The sequence below is a fragment of the Coptis chinensis genome, chromosome 8 (assembly GCF_015680905.1).
Source record: "Coptis chinensis isolate HL-2020 chromosome 8, ASM1568090v1, whole genome shotgun sequence".
Lineage (NCBI taxonomy): Eukaryota > Viridiplantae > Streptophyta > Magnoliopsida > Ranunculales > Ranunculaceae > Coptis > Coptis chinensis.
The window spans coordinates 75827462-75851968 of record NC_141463.1 but is presented as its reverse complement, the minus strand read 5'-3'; the positions used below and the strand labels follow the sequence as shown (position 1 = coordinate 75851968).

Here is a 24507-nt window from a genome sequence, read left to right as displayed (position 1 = left end):
GGCTACAAGAAAATGGTGAATGGCATGCCGAGACCCAATGCTCCTTCTAAAGTATGTGAAGTTTGTATGAAAGGGAGGCAACACAGAGAGGCTATTCCGAGAAAGAGTTTGTGGAGAGCAACAAAGGGGCTGCAGCTGGTTCACAGTGACATTTGTGGACCTATCACGCCAATCTCACATGGTGGAAAAAGGTACATAATCAATTTTATTGATGATTATAGCCGGAAGACATGGTCATATTTCTTACAAGAAAAGTCAGAAGCTCTTAACATATTCAAAAGGTTTCGTGCATCAGTAGAAAAAGAAAGTGGTGAAGCAATCACTTGTTTGCGCACAGATAGGGGTGGTGAGTACACTTCCAAGGAGTTTCAAGAGTATTGCAATGAGAATGGAATAGCAAGACAGCTGACTGCTGCCTACACACCTCAGCAGAACGGCGTGGCCGAGAGGAAGAATCGTATGGTCATGGAGATGGTGAGATGTATGCTGATAGGGAAGTCCATTCCCAAGGAGTTCGGCGGAAGCGACAAATTATGCCATTCACATTCTTAACGAAGTCCATCAGCTGCCGCGTGAAGGATGTAACTCCGAAAAAGAAGCATGGAGTGGCAAACAAACCTTCGGTAGACCACATCGAGTTTTTTAAGCATATAGCTATGTTCATGTATCGGACGTAAAAAGAACAAAGTTGGATGACAAGAGCATCAAATGCATTATGTTGGGAGTAAGCGGAGAATCAAAGGCGTATCGACTTTTTAACCCAAAAACAGAAAAAGATTTTGATTAGCAAGGATGTGTGCGGTTTTGCGGAGGGAGGCAAGCGGTGGGATTGGAAGCAGAACAAGGGCAAGATGGAACAAGATGTTTTTGAATGGGGAGAAGACTTAGTCCAACAAATTCAAGCAAATGATGAAGAAGCAGGTGTAGACGAAGAAGAACAAGCAGAGGTCACTCCACTTTTAAATGGAGCAAACCATGAAGAGAACGAGAGCTCGTTTCCAGGGAGGATCAGGCTTCAACCGATATGGATGCAAGATTATGAGTCAGGGGCTGGTTTGTCCGAAGAAGAGCACGAGGAGCAGAGCTTTGTAATGTTCACAGCCTCTGAAGATCCTGAGTCCTTTGAGGAGGCAGTGAAGAGTTCCAAGCGGAGAGAAGCTATGAAGAAGGAAATAGAGGCCATAGAAGAAAACGACGCTTGGGAGCTTACAACCTTACCTCTGCGGGAGCTAAGAAAATCGGTGTGAAGTGGGTTTTTAAAAAACTCAATGAAAAAAGGAGAGGTGGACAAGTTTAAGGCACGATCGTGGGCAAAAGGTTATTCACAGAAGCAAGGAGTCGATTTCAATGAAGTGTTTGCACCAGTGGCTAGATGAGATACTATTCGTGTCATATTGGCACTAGCTACTCAAAAGGGTTGGAATGTGTTTCAGCTGGACGTCAAGAGTGCATTTTTGCACGGTGAGCTGCTTGAAGACGTATATGTAGATCAACCAAGGGGTTTTGAGCAGAAAAGAGCAGAGGACAAGGTATACAGGCTTCGAAGAGCGCTATATGGGCTCAAACAAGCCCCTCGGGCATGGTATAGCAGGATTGAGAAGTATTTTGCAAAGGAAGGCTTTGAAAAGTGCTACTGTGAGCACACCTTGTTCGTGAAGAGAGGAAATGGAGGCTGCCTTCTTATTGTAAGTCTCTACATTGATGATCTTATATTTACTGGAAATAGTGAAGTTATGATTGATCAGTTTAAGAAATCGATGATGAATGAGTTTGCCATGACTGATCTTGGAAAAATGAAGTACTTTCTTGGGGTGGAAGTTGTGCAAGGAGAGAAGGGCATATATTTTTAATCAAACCAAGTATGCTAATGAGGTACTGGGTAGGTTTGAAATGTATGATTGCAATGTTGTGAAAAATCCAATTGTTCCAGGCTGCAGACTATCGAAAAATGATGGAAGTGGTGCTGTTGATGCTACTAATTTCAAGCAGTTGGTGGGAAGCCTTCGATATTTGATAGCCACAAGGCCAGACTTGATGTTCTCGGTGAATTTGGTCAGTAGATACATGGAACAACCAACTGCCACTCATCTTCTGGCAACAAAAAGAATTTTAAGGTATGTGAAGGGAACTTTGGAGTTTGGAATTGCATATAAGAAGGGAGGAGATGAAGAGCTAGTGGGATATGCGGGCGGTGATTACGCGGTGATGTGGATGATAGAAAAAGCACTTCGGGCTTTATCTATTTCTTTGGGAGGAGAAGCCGTGTCTTGGGCATCCAAGAAGCAACACAATGGTAACTCTATCGACAACTAAGGCAGAATTCATTGCAGCAGCTTATTGTGCTTGCCAAGGTGTGTGGCTGAGGAGAGTCCTTGAGAAAATTGGACATGTTCAAGAAAAATGCACTATAATTTACTGTGATAACTGTTCTACTATTAAGTTATCAAAGAATCCAGTTTTCCATGGGAGGAGCAAACATATTCATGTTAGACATCACTTCTTGCGTGAGCTTTCAAATGAAGGAACTGTAGAACTTGTGTACTGTCCTACTCAAGAACAAGTTTCTGATATTATGATGAAGCCACTTAAACTGGAAGCATTTTTGAAACTCAAGGATGAGATGGGGGTCTGTTCAAGGAAGAAGTAAATTGATTGCATCAGTGCAATGCAGTTTAAGGGAGGAGTTGTTGGCGTTGCAGTTGTTTGTAGCTGACTTGGTCTTCCTGGTTTAAAGGGAGTGCAACTAATGTAGTTAAAGTTTGAACATTTCTACTTGGTAATAGGCCTCAATACCCACGGATTAGGAGTTGGTTGCATCGTGGAGTCTTTATGTTTATCTTGTTTGTAAAATGCCTATAAAAGGCTAGTTGGTTTCAATTACAGAGAATAAGAAGATAGTTCTAATACTTGTGTGTTTTCTTTAGTTCTTTGCTGCTATCTTAACAGTATATGCTTAAGATTTCCAAAGATAGATTCTTCTAGTCATGCATGACTGTGACTGTGAATAATCATATCCTCAAGCAAGCGCAAATCCTACCAGAAAGATAAAGTCTGGGCAGTGGGCTAACTGCTAGAATGAAAAAATCCAATAAACTGCATTTCCTCGCTCGTTTTCACAGCTCTAAGATGTAAAAGAGTGGATATACACTTGTCCATCAGTGAAGAATCTTCTCCAAGAAAACCAGGAAAATGAATATAGTAGGTAATCTAAAGAAATATAAAACAACAAATAGGAACAACCGAACAAGTATAGCTTCTTGCCTCCTTGGCAGTCAGAGTTTTACAAAAAACTTCATCACGCCCTTTGTTCATAATAAAAATGGTAGTTACAGAACAGAACATTGCGCAGTTCCGGAATTTTTTCTTCATATTTCATCACAAACCCATCCAAGAAGACTTTATCAGTCACTCTTAACACTCTATGTATGCTGTGAGTTTTCTTAACATCACCATTTGAGACTAAAACTTTGATAACTGAGGTCCTCGGAATAATCCTCTTCTCCAAACTTAAGCTCAGAAACCGTGGGTACTTGGAAATTCGTAATGGATCAAAACCCAACTTGTTCACAAAATACTCCATAGTGCTCATTAATCATCAGACAGCCAGGATGCTGTCTGAATGCCATGAGTATCTCCTTCTTAGACCAACCCCACCTTTTATAAATCTCACATTTTGCATTCCACGATGATTTGCTCAAGCATGACAATACAGAAACCGCTCTAGCAAATATACTAAGTGAAGGATTCAACTCCATTTTCTTAGCTTCCTTGACAATCTCTCTGAGTCGTTTAGTCTTCAAAACTGTGGCAGTGCTTAATAGTAATAGCTTCACAATATTGGAATCGGGTACACCATGAGCTCGCAAGACCTCGATGTAGGGTGCAATCCTTTTTTTTGGATCTTCATTAAAAAAACATCGTGTGCGTTTAATCACGGTTATGACATCAGTGTCTGTACGAATGATACCTTTAAGGAAAGAAATGGATGGTATGATCCTCTTCTCTAAACTTAGATGCAATATATTTGGGTTTTTTGAAATGACATTGGCAAGGTCAGGGCCAGAAAGACCAATAGACTTGAAAAAATGGAGTTTGGGTTGAAGGGTTTTGTCGACCTTGGCTAGGAGCAGTGAGGGGTACTTTTGGATGATTTTGGAGATTTGGGGAAATCATGCTCTCTAAACAAGGTGAGGACTAAATCTGGTTTGGTGGAGGTCTCAAATTGGACTTTTTTGGATGCAGAAACAGCTTTCTCATGAGACAAACCACATGAATTGACGAGGTAAAAGACTGTGAATGAGTTGCGATGTGTGGGGTTACTAGAAATGGATGGGGTTTCAACAAAACACTTCTTAATTATGAATAATGAATTTCCATGGAATAACGAATTCTTTGTCAGAACTACTAGCTTCTTGCAGTGAAAATGGAACATAAAAATGGTGTTTCAAGAATTAAGTCACTCACTTGTTGCGTAAAAGATTCTGAGATGTTCAGGCGAAACTCAAAAACTTGAGAGCTCGTGTGGCGTGGGTCAAAGAAGCCTATATATATATATATGTAGCGAACTTGCAGCTGCAAAGCATTCCTTTCCTTTCCATATTCAAAAAGGCAGAATACGAAAGGGTTGAGGACATGTGGACAATCAATTAGAACTTCCATACTACAAAATGCCTCGATATATTGCGAGATATTATCTTAGATATCTTCCAGTGTCGTGAGATGTCTTCCATTCAAACTCGAAATTAGAGATGCATCTCTTATTTGAGATTAATCTTCATAGTGATCACTACTGCCGTAAATGGATCCTTTGTTTTAGTGGTTGAGGAATGCTCTTTCAATTCTGATGTTACTACATGTGAATATGTTATTACATTTCCATCTTCAGCAAAACAGAGAAAACTGAAAGGACAAAAATGAATATCTGATTGTTGTGAAAGCTGCCAAGGACTAGCATTTGAAACCGCAAGTTGAAATGATTACATTAAAGGTTTCCTATAAGTTGATCAAAATCCAACCTCTAATTTCATTCTACTGCAGCTGTGATCAATGCGACAATTCTGTTGTCAGTGTTATCTCTGTTGATAAATTCATTTGCAGTGCTTGCTATGGTCATTCCTACATTTGCTACTTCTGCTGCACAAATTTTTCCCGAGAACAAAACATTCGAGATTTTCGTAATTACATTCCAATTACCAATAACTTGAAAATGTTGAGATATGATTTTTCCTTTGCCTTACAGTACAAGTTTGATTTTTTTTTTTTTTTTTTTTTTGATTGGTAAGCCTGTTTTAAATGAAATCAGTAACTCTTTGATGCTGGCGGGGTTCGAGCCCCAGACCTCTGGTATCATCACCCAAAGGTTTTACCGACTTTGCTAGTCGGCACCTGCTACAAGTTTGATGACATGCAGTGATTACTTGTGGATTATGCCTTTACGAACTCCCTCACTAGCTTCAAGAAAGCAGACGAGTGATCTCTGAGTAATACATCAGGAGAGTCATACTCCACAATTTTTCCTGCAAAGTATACAAATCACAAAAGGAAAGAGTCAGAAAAAAAAAAAAAAAAAACAGAAAGTAGAGGCCTCTAGGAAGTATATATCTAGCATCTCCGTTGATTGCATGCGTGCAATTAGCTACTGGAAGTGTAATATTTTAATTAACATGACTACGAGTTCGCTGTACTGTTCAACTGTATTGTGCCTCTCTAGTGGAGTTGTGTTTTCTGTCTGCACTTTGAATATCAAGATTCTAGGTAGTCCTTTTATTTTTATTTTTACTTTATTTTTTTTATTTTTAAGGAACATGGAAGTTCCTCTGTTTTTTCGCTTAAATTTTTTTCCCATACCTTCTTCAAGCAACAACACAAGGTCATTATCAATCACTGTTGGTATTCGATGGGCCACAGTTATAACAGTGCAGCTACGGGTTGCTTCTCTTATAGCCTTCTGTATTTGATTATCTGTTGCAGTATCAACCGAAGCCGTAGCCTCATCCAACACCAAAATTTTTCTCTCACTCAGCAACACTCTTGCCAAGCAAATCAACTGCCTTTGTCCCACACTCCAATTTTCTCCATCAGTAGCAACTGCAGAAATTTCCACTTGTTAGAACATGGACAGTAAATGTGCATAACATAAACCATTGCTGCGGCACTATATAGTTCAATGATAATTTCTTAATTAATATTATAAGTACCTGGTGCATCAAGAAGTCTCTCATCTTGTCTCACAATCTCCCGAAGATTACATTTATTAAGTACCTGAGGTTTCACACTACATGGCGTTAGTTGAAAAGTTTTTTATACCAAAGACAAGATAAGTATTGTATAAAAAAAAAAAGTATTGTATGATGTTACCTCCCATATTTCTGTATCTCTATGTTCTTTTAGAGGATCAAGATTAGTTCTCATGGTTCCTTCAAATAAAGTTGGGTTCTGAGGAATTATACTCAATCTAGCCCTCAAATCCTGCAAACCCAGTTTACCAATATCTACTCCGTCGATCAGGATTTTTCCACTTGAGGGTTCCACTACCCTGAAAAGAGTTTGGATGAGGGTGGATTTACCACTTCCTGTTCTTCCAACAACTCCTACCTTTTTTGTTCCTGGGAATGTGCAAGTGATTCCCTTGAGAATCATGGGGAGCGAAGGGCTGTATTGGACATGGAGATTGTCAATATCAATTGTTCCACTCATTGGCCAATCTGGATCTGGTGTACATCCAACGATAGTTAGTGGAGCTTCACTTTGAATGCTTGAAAATTGAAGAATCCTCTCTACTGAGATCATCTTGTTATCAACATTGCAGATGTTCCATATCACCCAACCTTGTAGAACATTTAGGCTCAGGCCATAGGTGGCTATAAGTCCTGCCATGCCTGGAGTTACATTCCAAAATCATGTTAGCTCATTGTCATGTTATTCTCTAATTTTTTAAGAGGATAGATACCATATATATGTGGCAGAATTAACTCCACACACACAACAAGATCATAAACATGCTCCACGCCCTAAGGGCCCATTACGCAGCACTGAGATAGTGATATCCACCCTTAGATCGGTCCCCAGGGCAACAGATTTATCTCCCTTCGCTTAAAATTCTTACTTTTCTTATTGTGTGATAAAAAAACGGGCTATATATATATAGGCTGGTGATGTATTCTTTGCTTGAATTTGTAATTACCATTTTGAGCATTGCAGGCTGTCCAGGGTGTAAATTAGTAAGACTTTAGTAGTTACTATTAACTTAATTAACGAGTGTAAAGGATGTTAAATGAGAGTATAGAAGAGCTTACTAGGGTCAACAGCTTCCCTTGGTAGGGTTACCAAGATAAGAAGCGCAGATAGGAAAACAAGGTTGAAGAGGAAGTTGATTCGAACAGAAAGCCACTCCATTGTTGCAGAGCTGTAAAATGTCAGGCGAGAGTAATCATCTATCAACATTTGAATCTTTGCAAAGAATCGAGCTTCTTGATTAAAGCAGCGAATTGTTGCAGCCCCAGTAATCGACTCTGAAAAGTGGTGAACAATTGGAGATTTACTAGTTCCTGCCATCCTGGCTAGTTCTCTGGCTGCGTTTATGTAGTAAGCCTACAAAATATTTCGACATGTTGAAAGTTTAGTCTACCAGATAGTTCCAATAGATTTAAACCTCTTAAGAGGGACATCAGATACTATTCATGACTAGTACACAAGACAACCGTGAGTTTTCCTATATCAATGTAGGTAGTACCGACTAGCAAAGTCGGTAAAACCTTTCGGTGATGATACCAGAGGTCTGGGGCTCGAACCCCACCAGCATCAAAAAGTTACTGATCTCATTTAAAACAGGCTTACCAATCAAAAAAATAAAAAATGTAGGTGGTACCTTCTGTGTTTTCTTTGCCTGTATGTGGTATAAAAGTAGTGTTTGGTCTATTCAAAGACGAAAAAGTAGAAGTCAGTTTTCCTACCTGATACCAGACGGATATCGCTAGAATGGCAAGGAATATGAGGAATATTTGCCAGGCAATGTAAGACATAAGAAGCATGATGCTAAATAGTTGAACAAGCGCAAACACCAATCCCGCCAGTCTGTAGGGAATATCTGTATCCACTGTGCTCTGATCTGTGGAAGACTGGGAGAAACATTGGAAAAGGAAATAGGACATTATTTTTCATAAAACAGGTTTCTAAGAAATGGGATTTTTACACAGAAGAAAAAAGGAATAAATAAATAACTTGCCCTGTTAAGTATTTGACTCGAGGGTGTGGAATCGAAAAATAAAACAGGTGCTCGGAAAACAGAGTTGATCATGCCAAGGAAGAGCCTCTGAGCAGTCTCAATGGAAATGGTTGCAAGCAAAACAGCCCTTCCCAAGACAAATATAGAGCTCCCACCAGATAAAAGGACAAACACTCCTATGAGCTTTTTTTTGCTTACTACACTTTCCTCCTTGGTCGCCGAAGCAACCCAATAATTGCTTTCTATCTGTAGCAATTGGAAAAGTACTTGACAGAGAAGAATAACAGGTATAAGTGATCCTTTATATGCTGAAGACATAAAGGTTGAATAAACTTGCCACTTCACTCTGCTAGTTTCTGTTACTTCCTCTTTATTGTTATCTAATATCAGATTCGCCCATTTTTCTTCTGTGTGATTAGTTTGATTGATCGAATTGGTTCCATAGGTAAACGATATGTTATCTTCGTGTGGAGTAACTTGGCTTAGGGATTGTCTGTGGGCAGCCATTTGTCTGACCAGCTCACCATAGGGGTCTGCAATCAGATCTTTATACTTTCCTGACTGAACAATGCTCCCATCTTTTATTACCTGGGATCGGGGGATAGGCAAAAAAAAGAAGTGTGACTTAATGTCGGTGTAAAGGGTGCTTCAATTTCTCTTAAAGTCATGCTGGTACGACAACATCTATTACATATTGTTAGTATTGGCACCATTGTGTGCCACTCAAAATTGAGGCAAGTTATAGAAATATATGGTATCTAATTAATGCTAATGACATACCAGAACAAGGTCTGAAGCATCCAAGAACTCCAATTGATGAGTGACGTAAATGACGGTCTTTTGCGCCAAAAACTGCATTACGCATTCCTGCAAAAAGACTCAGCTGTTAATAGAGAGTTTTTTTTACCGGGGTGGGGGGTCTCAAGATGCTTGAACATACTAACTACTCCAGTTCTTTTGTATAATAAAAGTATATATATGCTAAGAGAGCTGAGCTAATATATCTTTTCTACCTGAAAAAGATGTGCTTTAGTATGTGCATCAACAGCACTGAAAGGATCGTCTAGCAAATACACATCTGAATCACTATAGATAGCCCTTGCAAGCTGAATCCTCTGCTGCTGTCCCCCACTTAGATTGGTCCCCCTCTCTCCGACCACGCTCAAGTCTCCATTAGCCCACATATCAATATCCCTATTCAATGCACATGCTTTCAGAACATCCTTGTAATAACATTTCTTCATTTCCTTACCAAACAAAACATTCTCTCTAACAGTACCTGTCTGAATCCATGCACTTTGTGGGACATAAGCTTTAGAACCATACACCTTAACCCCCATCCCTGAAATCCACGGAATCTCACCCAGGATGCTACACAGAAAGCTTGATTTACCTGACCCAACCATTCCGCATACTGCAATCTTGCTGCCTTTCATGATTTTCAAGTCCTTTGCAATTTTGATTGTGGGTTTATTTCCCTTAGCATTACCTGTTTCCCACGAGAATTCCCCACTTGCGATCTCTATGGATACACTGGATGTGTTGGGAGCATAATCTAGAGTTAAGTACTCTTGATTTTCTTCTCTTATGAAATTGTTGATCCTGTCAACTGAGACTTTCATTTGTGCAATGGCCGAAATTAACTCTGGGAGATTATATATGGGCTCTTGTAATATCCGAAAAGTCGCTAGAGCTGACAAAACAGTCCCAGATGTTAATGGTGTTTTCACTAAAACGCAGACACCAAAAGTTATGACTGATACTAATATTGGTGAAATCCAAAAGAGAACCACAACAGCTGCACGCAAATAGAGATACCTCTTCAGCCAACTTCTCTCAGTCTGTCTAAGCTCTAATATCTTTTTCAAGAAAGTTGTCTCCCAAGAATGCAGCTTCAAGACTCGCATGCTCTTCAGAGTCTCTGAAGTAGCTTTCATTCTGGAATCCTTAGCTTCCATGATCTTAGACTCAAGCTTTTCTTGTATCCTGGCAAGTGGGCTGTTGCTCACCATCACCAATACAGTGGCAAACAGTGCAGCTATAGAAGGAGCGCAGCTGAGGCTCCTGTACAAGATGAGCAGAGCTAGAGAGACCTGGACTGGAAGCAACCAAATCCCATGAACATGCGAGCTAAAGTTTTTGATCCTCTCGACATCCACATTAATAAAATTCACAATTTTACCAGTGCTTGAACCATAATTCTTCATTTTAAGGGCCTTGCTGTAAATTAAGACCATAACAGCTGCTCGAGCTCTAAAACCAATTCGTTGAGCCCCAAAGTACCATTGCCGCTGTGACAAAGAGTCAACTAACTGAGCAAAAAAGAAGTAGAATGCAAGAGTAAATCCATATCTGTGGCTTGAACCATCCTGTTTTCTTGACAAGAAATCGACAAAGCTTGTGATTAAGAATGGTCCCATATAGGAAGCAAATGTGTTTATACCTGAAAAATTCATAACAATATGTAAGCACTAAGCATTTACAAATAAGGACGCAAACACAGATAAACTAGTGAATGGAAGTGCTAGAGAACAGATTGAATACGAAGTTGCACCTGCAAAAACTGCATTCACGGCGAGGGGTCTCCATAGAGCACCAAATAAAGCTTTTGGCAAAGAGCAGGCTTTTGGTTTCTGCCTTGCAAGTGATTCTTGCAACAAGGAGAACGAATTATCTGCTGTTTCAGGTTTAGGAACTGGAGGAATATGAGATAACTCAAGTTTTCGAGCTCGACAATGTTCAAACAGTGGGTTAAGCCACCGGAAGATAAGTTGGCTCGAAATTCCAGCACTGGAATATTCATCAACAACTTCTTCGGCATCTTCATCCTCCTTATGAAGCAATGGTTGTTCAATATCTTGGACTTCTTGGGTAAAGTTAAAACAAAGAGCACCATAACAGAGAAGTATATACAGGGGAACCGAAACAAACTCGGAGAAATTAGCCTGTAGAACATAATTCACAAACCGTTTCGACTTCAAAGCAGCAAGAAGATAAATAGAGACAGTCACTGTACTGATAATGCTTGAGAAGAGCCACCAGAAAATAAGAACCAAAGGCCACTTTCTCTGTCCTTTACTAACTCTTCTCTTGAAGTACAATGCAAACACCAAAACCAATATCCCCGTTACTGCATTAAAACCAGAATCCAAAGAGATGGCTTTGAGTTTCCAAAACTCATAACAGCAAAACCCCAAGTACGAAACACATATTAGAAAGTTAGAAACAACAGTTATTTTTGTAAAAACTTCAGATTTTCTGTCTTCATCACTGTTTGATTGTTTGAACTCATAATCTTCTGCATATCTCCTTTCTCTTATAACTTCTACCAATGCCCATAACAGAAATAGTGAGAAACCTACTATATCTACAACCATGAAAGAGATCTCCATCATAATATGGTGTAAACTTGAAAACTCAATTGAATTGAGAGTTTAAACTGTAGAGAAAGTGTCAAGACAATGCAAGAACATGATAAATCTTAAATACTTCATACCTGCAAGAACAGATTTAATTTCTGTCTCTATATATAAACATATGACAAAACAACACTACCACAGCATTAAACTCTCTTGCTTCGTGATACTGATGTTTTAAAACAGACTTGAGATGATGTTATTGTCATGCACGTGGTGCATGACATTGAAATTTGAGACTCCGAATGAAACTTGAATAGAAAAACGACCTCAAACAATGGATGTAAGGACTAAAATAACAAATTCTTCTTTCCAAATCTGTTAAGGAAGGTTTTAGATAATTGTTAATTTTGATCAATGTGGGTCATTAGAAAAAATTCGCTCCTAGGCGCTCCTAAGGACCCATCCACCATACATACCCACCATCTCTTTTAACTAGTACCCATCCACCATACATATCCACCATCTCTTTTAACTAGTGATTAACTCTAGTTAATTCAAATCTAAACAAATATTTATTTGATTCTCACTCCAAATCATTCTATATTTTTTTTTCACAAATCTTTCATTTTTTTTGTGTTTCCATAAAATAAATAAATAAATAAATTATTAACTAAAATTAAAATTTAACAATTTGCAAATAAATTTTAATTTTGTGTTGTAGATTTTTCTTCTCTTTCATTCAATTACATTGCCAATTTCTCAATTTTATTTTGAATTAGCTATTATTGTCAATTATAATTGTATTTACATTTCTTCAAAAATTATGATAAAATTTATTTAAGAGTTTTTTCATCAATGTTAGTGTAGCTTTCAATTTATTATATAAAGTTTATTATTATTATTAGTATTATTATTATTATCGTCTTTGTTGATCTAAATATTGTCTTTGATGATTAGCGAAAAAAAAAAAATTGTCTTTGATCTAAACGGGATCACAAATTCACAATGAATAGCAGCAAGGAAGAAACGATAACGCACTCACATACAAATATATACAATAATTGTAATAAACACACAAGAGATTACGTGGTTCGGCGTGATAGCCTCATTTTCCCGTACAATAAAACCACCTGTTGGGGAAACCAAATGAGACTTGTATTCCAAATTGGTCACGATCATATTGAAGGAGAAATAGCACTGACTTAATTATTACATTCTTCATTTTAGAGTGCAAGACTCCATTGCACGAATGCATGTCCGTTCACTCATTTAAAATGCATGTTGACAGAAGGTAAGTATCCCAAAAAACTGAATCTCCCTGTTTTTGGTCCATCTACGGGAGATCCCTATAGGTTGGGGGTGGGTGGTCTCGGTATCAGAAGATTGAAGGAGTTAAATCTGGCTTTGTTAATGAAATTACCCGAAATTAGCTTGGAATATAAGGTTTAATGATGATGATTATGCTGTTTTCATAAGAAAAAAGTTCTTTACTAGAGACGGAGAGTTGATAAACTACTATGCAAAGTCTACTATATGGCCAGGAATTAAGTGGGCTTTGCCTGAAGTTTCTTCTAGGGCTCAGTGGATTTTGGGCTCAGGTGAGAAGGTAGATCTATGGAGAGACTGCTGGATTGGGGAGCAATCAATTCAACAGAGGCTACAATTACAACCAGAGGTTCTCAAGGGATGTAAAGCTAAGGTTAGCAGTATTATCTCTGATGGTGCATGGTCTATCCCTCGAGCTCTTCAAGTCATTCTTATGATTGCAGGGTTTAACTTAAATCAGCTACCTATTATCAATGGGGCAAACCATGCAATTTGGAAGCCTGACCAACAAGGTCAATTTTCGGTTCAATCTGCATTTGAGACAATTAGAAGGAGAGCACCAGGCTCTTGGTGGTGCAAACATTTGTGGCACAATTGGTTGCAACCAAAGATCTCGGGTACTGCTTGGAAGCTATTGAGGAACTGTGCTGCCACTGATGAGTCTCTCCAAAAAAGAGGTGTTAAACTAGTTTTCAGATGCTACATGGGATGTAATGCGGCTGATACACTCCAACATATTTTGTGGGATTGTACAGAGGCAAAGAAGTTATGGGAATGGGCTGGATTTCAGTTTGGATATAATGGCAATTTTACAAATTTTTCGGAGGCACTTAGGCTACATAGAAGAAGCGGTTTTCTCGTTAAGCAGTTGTGGGTGTCGACGGTATTAGCAGGCATGGTCATCAACTGGAGAAGTAGAAATCAATGCATCTTTGAAGGGGAACAACTGAGTCTATGTCAAAAAAAAGCACAATTGAAGACTAATATCCAATTCTCTTACTGCCTTGCTACAGGTAAGATGAAAAGAGGGGGTAGTGAGTCTCGTATCTTGAAGAATTGGGGTTTGCAAGACAAGCTAGGGAGGGCACCTAGGATCAAGGATTGCAAATGGTACCCACCCGAGGGTGATATCATAAAAGTTAATGTCGATGGGGATTCTTGTGGTAATCCTGGCCCTTCAAGCTATGGTGTGTGCTTTAGAAATTATGAATGTGTGTTCCTAGCGTCTCTTTGCAGGAATATTGGTCATCAGACGAATTTCATAGCTGAATGTTTAGCAATTCTAGAGGCGGTGGAGTATGCTATTAAGAGAAATTGGAGGAAGGTATGGGTGGAGTTAGACTCGACATCTGCGGTTAATGTTTTTGAAACTTCAAGTGTACCTTGGTGTATGAAGCAGAGATGGCAGAGATGCATAAATCTTTTAGACTACTACAAATTGACTCCAATTTGGAGAGAAGCCAATTTCACAGCAGATCAATTGGCAAAGTACTCGGGGTCAGGTTGCAAGACAATGATCAAGTTGTTTTTATTGTAAAACCCCATGGATAACCAAATGGGAGGTTCCAGAACATGTTTATTATAGGTTTTGTTAAGTTCTTATAGTGCTACTGTGTGAGTAGACTGTAAGTAACTCCTCATGTACTCTCCTCCTCCTCCCCTCCCCCCACAACCACCTTTCATCAATACAAATTTTTGCTTACTGAGAAAAAAAAAAGGGGTGGGGTGGGGTGGGTGGGTTAGAAACATGGTTCTTTTTGTATGGAACGTAAACTGATTAAAGTAATACATTTGGTTGAGTCTATTGTCTACCCTCCAAGAATCAGGGTGCAACCAATCTATTATCATATTAAAGCTGAGTACAAGTGAGGTGGACAATCTCTATCCTAAGCGGGGCATTCTTGACAAAGAGTTCTACCACGTGGACACTTAGAAATAAATAGATATTTCCACATTAAACACTTTCCTAATTCAATTGGAACACTCATAGAGAGTCATATATTTCTAACTCAAGTTAGAAATTAAAAAGTTTTCTATAATCATAGAGAGTGTCTCCTATAAACTTTGTTTATCTTAATAACAATTAATTACAAGAAATAATCTCTACAAAGATCTAGGGCTTAATTCTGAAATTAAAAAATTTCCTATAATTAGGGAGAGTGTTTCCTATCAACTCTGTTTCTCTTAATAATAATTTAATTACAATAAATAATATTTACAAAGATCTACGACTTAATTCTACATCACAAGGAAATCCCATGCGACTAACTCCAATTGAGAAATCTTTATACAGTAGTTCATGTAATTAATTGCGCCTATACTCTATCTTCTTCGTACTAAAAAAATATCTGGTGATGGATCGCCTTATGTGAAGTATAGAACTATGGATATTTCTCTCATCTCAAAGTGTACTACCCTTGATTGATCACACTACCATGCTCATATGATATCCTTTCCATTGGCACCACTGTACGTATTCAACAAATCTTGCTGCATATCATATAAGGCGGAAGCTATTTTCTACTTTAACTTGATCCAATATGTTGTTAACAACATAAAATGCTTCTAGATTATGACGGTTTGAAAAATATAAGGAACCCAATAAAATTAAGGTGTTGTTGGCCATCAAATTTGCTTATGTGCATGCTTAATCTTGCTACTCGGACTTGGTGGAATCTTTTGTTTGATCCTGCTACTACGTACATTAATCCCATAGCGTCCCTTTCCGAGGCGCGTGATCTCCAGCTTTTTGTTTTTTGTTTTTCATTTTTACACAATTGTTACAATACCATTATTATTATTATTTCCATTTCCATGTAATTGTCATGGTAGGCGTTTTGTACATCACACTTAGTGAAAGCTATTATTAGGATACATAGGGCTTAGTGAAGCTATTTTCATTTATAACCAGCTTGGTTGAAGTGGGAAGTGTACACACTTAACTAAACTCGTTGGAATTAATCATTAAGACAAAGACTGGAAAATCTAACAATCTATATATTCATCATTGGAAATATTCCTTTGATTATCAAATACCAACTAATAAATTTGATATACCTAAAGATCCCATCTTCATCATAATGGCTTATTGATGTAACTAAATCCGAAAGATATAACCCTTAATTTTGTATTATACTCCTTTACAAATAGCCAGTAAAATTGCTTCTCCCAAAAAACGAGTGCATCAGGTGTGAGGCGACGACAAGGTACTTCGAAACTAATTATTTTGTTTGAGAACCACAGGAAAGTGTATCTATATATATTGAACAAATAAATGGACATCTGTTCATAATGATATTGACAAAGTAGTACGTACCATATTCAGTAGCTATGAAGCTATATAAATCGTCAAAATAATGGCGTACAGAGCTTAAGGCTATTGCTTATCAATGACAGGTTTGAAGATACACTTAAAGACAACGAGGAAGCAAATTAAACAAGTTAAAATTAAATATCTTATTACAAGTACGTTCATTACCCAAGCAGTTTTAAATGACTTTTAAGTTAATAGTGTAAGCTGAATGGAACCTCTATTGTGTAGAATCCACAGACCTTAAGTTCAGACATGGAGAGCTCACCCACAATGATTTTAAAAGGACAATCATAATTAAGAATGTCTCACGCACGTTTTTGACACGTGAAGTTTTGATATAATAAATTTGGAAAAACTTTACAAGGAATAAATTTAAGTATAGTTTAATTGTTTCTTTAGGGGATGGAAGGTCAAACCTTGAACCTAATCTCTTAATAGGTTGTTAGATCGATTAGTTTAGGGGCAATACATTGTTGGAGCACATTGATTGAAGCAGATCCTAAATACTATTCTACAACCTGCATCTTACTTTTTTACTCTTCAGTAAAGCTAAGGCTTAAATGATGTGTAGAAAGCTATCTGTGAAGGATCTATGCAACAAGTTATTGTATCGTACCTATTGAAGGTCACAATTTTGGCCAAGTTGAATTGAGACTGAACATGATGAATGAGCAATTTCCTAATCTCTCCATATATAATTCATATTGTGTTAAAAAAAAGTGGCGATATTCAAACATACAATTTTGAAAAGCTTTAGTATTTCAAGAGGAAATGAAGCTCGATCTAGGTTAATTACTAATGTCCACTTACCGACATGTGTGTTTACTATCATGGATCACACAAGGTTGACTTCCGAATGCACTTCCTAAAGTGAGTGGTGCAGAGAGGGTTAATCAAGCCACTATTAGGAAGGTTGCAAGTCTCCATTAGAGCATGTGTGAAGCACCAATGTATTTTCCGGTTTCTGATGGATGTCAATGGAGGAATTATGGTCACGAGATGACGAAAGGAAACCCATGCACTCGAGCATATTATTGATGCACAATGGTTTTGCTTCCTATGTCCAAATGTCCAATTACTGAAACTTTGATGGCATCATGAAGGATGGAACCATATTATTCTTCAGTTTCAGTAGGTTGAAGAATACTTGAAGCAATGGCGATGCCTTCAAATTTTCATTTCTATCTTATTTAAATATGCGAACTCTATTGGAGCTTACAACGTTTTACATAATACTTTGTCAAGTACGAACTCGAATTGCATTTTTCTTCAATACTGTATTTGCAAGTTTGTGATATTATATAAAGTTTGACTGTTATGAAAATAAATAAATTAAAAAAAAAAATACAAATATTGACATTGGCCTCAAAGATCGAGCTTGAACAATTACAGGAGTTCGAGACTGCCTAGGCAAACACTAGGAGATGCAACATTCTAAGGGAAACTCTCTGCAAGAGCCCGACCATATGGTCGGTCTAAAACCTTGTCTATATAAAGCAGAGACCTCTATGGAAGATTTTTCTCTCTCCTGGCCTAAGTGGCACTCTAATACGAGAGATAACTCTTTTCTCTCTCTCTTAAGTGGTACTCTAATGTGAGAGATAGTCTTGCTACATTGAACCTCTTTAGAGATTTTGATTGTATTTCCACTTAGGTTTGATTGTATTTCCTATTCGCATGAATTGAAAAAGGTTAACGACCCTAAAAAAAAGGTATACATCAAACTCAGTACAGGTGTTTCCAAATATACGTCAAGCCCAATTTAGAAAACCGATAACTTGATTGCCCCTCTTCGATTAAGACAAGTTTTGAAAATTCAAAGAGAACCACCAATATTAAATTGCGTAGCACAAAATGAGAAATGAGAAGCAAAAGACGAAATTGGCTTTTGTTTAGTCAAAGTGTGAACACACGAACTTTTTTTCTCCACAAACTTTGTTTAGTCAAACATACACATCTAAGCAGTTAAAATCGGTTTTCTAAACTAATCGGTCGAGGAGCGATATGTGATTAATTGGTTAATCAGTGATTTAATCGGTTATATCGGATGTATATATTTGACGTTTTCAAAATATATAATAGTATAATCATACAAAATATTTCTAAACAGTGATCCGAAATACAACAAAAAATATCAAATTCTCATAATCACATCTAACTAGTTCAATTTTGGAGTACTACAGATATGTCAAACACAAAAATTACGATAAATATTTAAAGGAATAAGGAGATTGAGAAGCGATAATATTTATTAGAGAGATAATACAATAATTTGTATATTTAACTTTCGTTAAGGAGAGAAAAATAAGTAAATTCTTAGCTTTGTGTATTGATTGAGTTATATTATTATTAATACGGTTTAAGAATCCAATTCATTAATTTTACGTATTTTTTTGGATTGGGGGTTCTCGGTTTAGCAAGAAATCGGTCATCTCGGTCGATTAATCGGTCAATTTGGTGATTAAATTGGTTCGGTGAGAAAAAATAAAAAATATTGATAGCATAGATACACATAGCCTACACTGCTTCCAGCAAACACGTGTTCAACAAAGCCTTTTACTAATTGTGGGCTTTTGAAATTTTAAGTCCAATAATTGATTTAGAATAATGGGCTTTCAATTTAATGGTCCAATTAACGAATTTGGGCTACAGTAAGAAAAGTCCAATATATATTATGTCTTTTTTAATATCTATATCTATCTATATCTATATCTTAATATTAAAGTTCCTACAAGGGGTATTTTTCAAACTCTATTAAAATTTCACGTCATCTTGTATTAAAACATAAATTTCTCTTCTATTTGAAAACGGAAATCCTTTTTTACAATGAGAATTTCTCTCCTATTATAACGGGAATTATTCTCCTATTAAAATAAATTCTAGCACTTTTAATTAAAGCGGGAATCCTTCTCCTATTAAAACATGATGTCTCTCCCAATTGAAAAAATGGGTTTTTAAAACTTAATTAAAACTTCATTAAAAATAATTTGTTAGAAAATTAAAACGGGTTAGCGACTAAAACGGTAGTCTCAATTTTCTAAAAAAAATCTACATGTTTTCAAAAGAGCCGGTTATTTTTCGAGCTCTATTAAAATTCCACGTCATCTCCTATTAAAACGAGAATTTCTCTTCTATTTGAAAAACGGGAATTTTTTTTTACAACGGGAATTCTTCTTCTATTAAAACAAATTCTAGCACTTCTAATTAAAGCTGGAAATTATTGTCCTATTGAAATGGGAATTCCTCCACTATTGAAAAGGAAAATTTTAGCATATCTAATTAAAACAGGAATTATTCTCCTATTAAAACATAATCTCTCTCCCAATTGAAAAAACGGGTTTTTAAAACTTAATTAAAAATTTATTTAAAACAATTTGTTAGAAAATTAAAACGGACTAGCGACTAAAATGGTAGTCCCAATTTTCTAAAAAAAATCTAAATGTTTTCAAAAGAGCCGGTGCATATGCATGGGCCTACAAGCTAGTCTTAATACTAAAGCTACCACAATGGGTATTTTTCGAGCTCTATTAAAATTCCACATCATCAACTTAATAGTTAACTTAAAACGGGAAACTTTTTTCCTTTTAGAATCCAACTTCAAACGGGAATCTCCTTTTCTTTTAAAACCAAAACTCAAATAGTAGCATAAAAACTCTTTATTTCCAAATTAAAATGGGATCCCTCCCCCAATTAAAAAATATGGGTTTTTAAAACTTAATTAAAACAATTTGTTAATAAATTAAAATGGGTTTTTAAGACTTGATTAAAACAATTTGTTAGGAAATTAAAACGGGTTATCAACGAAAACATGAATCACGATTTGTTATAATTGTTGAGTATATCTTAACATTAAAGCTCCCACAAGGGTATTTTTCGAGCTCTATTAAAATTCCACGTCATCTCCTATTAAAATAGAAATTTCTCTCCTATTTGAAAAAATCTATTTAATAGGAGAATGATTCCTTTTTTACAACGAGAATTCCTCTCCTATTATAACGGGAATTTTTCTTCTATTATAACGGGAATTTTTCTTCTATTAAAACAAATTCTAGCACTTCTAATTAAAGTGGGAATCCTTCTCCTATTAAAATGGAAATTCCTCCCCTATTGAAAATTAAGGGAAAATCTAGCGTATCTAATTAAAACGGAAATTATTCTCCTATTAAAACTGAATCTCTCTCCCAATTGAAAAAACAGGTTTTTAAAACTTAATTAAAAACAATTTTTTATATAATTAAAATGGGTTAGCGATAAAACGGTAGTCCCAATTTTCTAAAAAAAAATTAAATGTTTTCAAAATAGCCAGTGCGTATGCATGGGCCTACAAGCTAGTGTATATAATATATACCATCAAAATTATAACAAAAAAAACTAAAAATAATAAAAAACTTAGTAAAAAAAACTACTATTATTATTTGGACTATGGATAGTAGCGAGAGATAAAGTGTGAGGGTGGGTCAGTGAGTGGTCAATAATTTACTGGGTAATATAATTTTCATATATTTTTTCTACTCACACACCGCTCTGCATTATTATATTTTATTTTCAAATAATTAATAGTAAAAAAACAATTCCATATAACATCTATCACCCCGACTTTATTTTTTAATTAGTAAATTAATTTGCAATTACTCATTAAAATACATATATGGATTCTTACGTATTGCATAACTATTTCATTTGTTTACTTTAAATATTTGAAGAGACAATTCTTTCATTTATTAGTTAGATTGTTTAGTATTTATTTCAAAAGAAAATTAAGTGAAATCTATTACCAATAAAGTTTAATTTATTTTTAAAAAGCCCAATGGCATATGTGTGTCTATATATAGTGTACTCATAATATAAACACGAAATTTATTCCAAAAAAAATAAAAATAAATAAATAATAGTTTTTTCTCTCATATATTTTAATATGTATATCACATTATGTGAACTAAAATACTGGACAGGTTAAAGAGGTGCTGAGGCGGGATGGTCAACGAAGTAGTATATTTCCAAGGAAACAAAACAATGCAACAATATAGTATACATTACTATATATTTAATCAATTACCAATTCTCTAGAACGGATTTACTCATTGCACTAAAAAATGTATTTAAAAATAAATATATCAAATAAATACATGCAATAACACTATCAAGAACGAAGAAGAACTGTTGAAGGAGACGAATGCAACTGATGAAGAACATAAAAGGAATTTAAAAATCCAAAAAGAATATAATAACTTCAAATTAATCCAAAGAGAAATGAAGTAATAACTTCATTCTCAGTTTCAAGTTCAACTAAAAAATTGGACACGGGTTTCACTAAAAAAGGTCGAAATAGGAGACACCATGACACATGCGCGCTCTAACTCAAGAGACACATACTCTTCACTCTAATAACAACTAAGTTTGGACCAATTACAATAGCCAAGCCCAAAGCTCATTAAAGTACCAGCTATTAAAGTCGGTTTATATGTAAGTCAAATCCGGTATGACTCTCAATAGTCTCAATTCAAACATATGAAACAAGTTGGTAGTACTAAAAATTTGCAATTGGAACAATATATACGTGCAATGTTTTTGGGGTTTGGAGGGATGACATATCTGGGGCTGTAGACTATATTTCCAAGCAATGCAAGTCACAAGAATAAGCATAATGGTTTTGAAAGTTTTTTTTTTTGTAAACTCTACTTCACGCGGCCTAAAAAACACTACATATTCTTTTAATAACTTATTATATGGTGTAAAATCAGCTTCCGACGGTTCCCCCCATTCTCTAAGGATTATGTGAGATATACTGAATTAGAACACTCAAAATGTTATTCGCATAACCCTTTCATATATCTGGAATTTGCATTTGTTGTTGGTTATTAACTTCTTAAGAAGTAGACCAATATAGTTCCCAAGTAAGTGCCCGAATACCCATCACGCACTCTCACAGTTTTAACATATGTACTTTTCTTCCTTTCATTTTTCTTTCTTGGATCTCATTCTGATTTTCAAACACATGCATGCTATAATATGATAATACATATTGAAAGTCTAGACCTGTAAAAAGAACACCGACTTATTATGAAGGGGTGTTTTTATTTGCACATTTGATTTATGCTTCTTTGTATGGTATTGTTTCTTTAGACAAACTAATGATATATCTAATAATCATCCAAACACAACCTCTCACATACATACACTCGAACACTTGATTTAGAAAATGTCAAAGTTAACACGAGATGAAATACCAAGGTGCAAACTCTCACAAGTTCTTTCTCATTAATGTAGAGAATTGTGCTTCTATCTGTTTAAGAACACTATGAAAGGATCGGACGATCACCGATAGTCATATTTGAAAGACGGGTAGATGTAATGCATGGTTATGCATGTGATGTTGTTTTTCTATTCAATGTATATAGAACAATATGATACGTTTACATGTGAATCCATAGAGCTTTTTTTATCACAATAAGAGCTGACTATAACAATCTAGATTTTGTATTCAAATATCATCGGGAAGCACAAATGAACTCAAAGGCAAAATTGTATTTGGCACTTGGGACGGTTTCCTTTATGGCCCAAATGGTAAGCAAAACCTTAAATATATGTACTTAACTAATTTCATTTATAAACAATACATTGGCTTTCTTTGAACTGAATATATACAACCTTTTTATATTTCATTTCAGCTCCTAGAACAGAAATTAGAACTAACTCTTATAACAAATACAATATACGGTGAGTGAAATCACTTTATTCAGGAGCGAGGATTAAATTAACTGATCGAGGCGATAGTCTTTGGTTTCCTAAGTTTTGTTCTTTTTTCCCCCAAGTATAGGAAGATGAGATAGTGCTAAAAAAAAATTCAAAATTTGTGCTAATTCTGAGTGCAAGATGATGCGATAGTGCTAAAATATATGAGTCTGGATGCTTATAGAATGTCTATTTCATGGAGTAGGATCCTGCCAAGTATGTTTCACCTCTCTAACTTCATAAATGGGTGTGGATGCTTATAGAATATCCATATCATCATGGAGTAGGATCTTGCCAAGTTGTATAATAATATGATGTCCTATATGAGCTACTCTTGGTATTGTATAAGAAAGTTATTATTAAATTTGCATTGTGATGAGCATTTCAAAGCGATGAAACTACAATTGAACTTGCAATAGATCAACAACCTTTATTCGATACACAACAAACTTTGGTTGCAAAGAAAGCCACCTAAATATTTTTTGGTTGTAGGAATTTTAATAATTTTGAAGTAAAATATATCGAAGCTTAAAAATTCTTACGAGTGTTCTACTGATAATTGATAGATGATAATTCTTTGGTCTAAAAGAGTGAAGAGTGTTTGTGTGAATTATTGTTATAATTATTTTTGTGACACTTTATTGATATCATCCTTTTCAACATTAGTGCAATATTGGAAGAACTTTATGATACTATTTCTTTGTCCGAACTTTGTTTTGCAATGTGCTTGCAGAAACATTGAGAATAGATAACTCTACTATAAGAAATAAGGAAAAAGGTGGAATAAGATGGAATATTTGAGCATTTTATTGTAAGTTCAAGGTGTGTATTAGAAACTTCAAGTTTGGAAAGGAAATGTTATTTGAAATGCACACTCTTCTTCCATCCATTTGATTATTAGATTATTCAAATATGAAAATTAATAGTCATTACTCATTTTACCCACCCAATCTTACGTTAACACTTTGACATGTTCACATTGACGAAAGACATAGAACGACATGATCTTCTCGATCTGTTATTCATGTTGGAATTGAATAACTATATTTTGCATGTATACAAACAATCACCTAGAAAAATAGAAAATACTTGGGGAGGGGAGGAGTATTATACGTAGGTAAACGTATTTTCTTGAAAGAGATTTTTTTTTTGTATTCATCAATTCATCGTAGAACACGTTTATGTGATAAATTTTTCAAGTGGGAGTAGTGTATTCTTTGAGGATATGGAAATAATCAATCTGTTTTAGTGATTTGATAGATATTTTAGTGATTTGTACACATTAGTACGTAAGCCAAGCGGTAATGATTTACCGATAAATCACCATAAATCTAAGAAAACTATTATACAAGCTAGATCGAGTTTAAGATAATTTCATTTGAAAATTACGGATTAATATCATAAACCACAAAGTGAAGAGGCTATCTCAATTTGATCTCTTAGTTTCCAAGTACTTATGCATCATAATCGCTGCTCATTAACGTATTTCGGTTTATTTTCAATAAAAATATATTCTGATTCGAAAATTTGTGTGAGACATTTTGTAAAGCCTT

General features: G+C 35.8%; 1 protein-coding gene and 1 pseudogene across 1 annotated transcript; both read right to left on the bottom strand.

Moving 5' to 3' along the window:
• Nucleotides 1–3076: 3076 nt before the first annotated feature.
• On the bottom strand, nucleotides 3077–4432 carry LOC147483086 (uncharacterized; annotated as a pseudogene).
• Nucleotides 3128–11619, bottom strand: LOC147483085 (putative ABC transporter C family member 15). The gene is made up of 10 exons (XM_086576371.1): nucleotides 10779–11619; nucleotides 9238–10667; nucleotides 9005–9091; nucleotides 8225–8812; nucleotides 7953–8117; nucleotides 7296–7590; nucleotides 6358–6878; nucleotides 6198–6261; nucleotides 5848–6087; nucleotides 3128–5516 (listed from the first exon to the last, which is right to left on the bottom strand). Exons 1-10 carry the CDS (start codon nucleotides 11617–11619, stop codon nucleotides 5425–5427), a joined length of 4323 nt encoding a protein of 1440 aa, XP_086432497.1. The 3' UTR covers nucleotides 3128–5424.
• Nucleotides 11620–24507: the final 12888 nt, after the last annotated feature.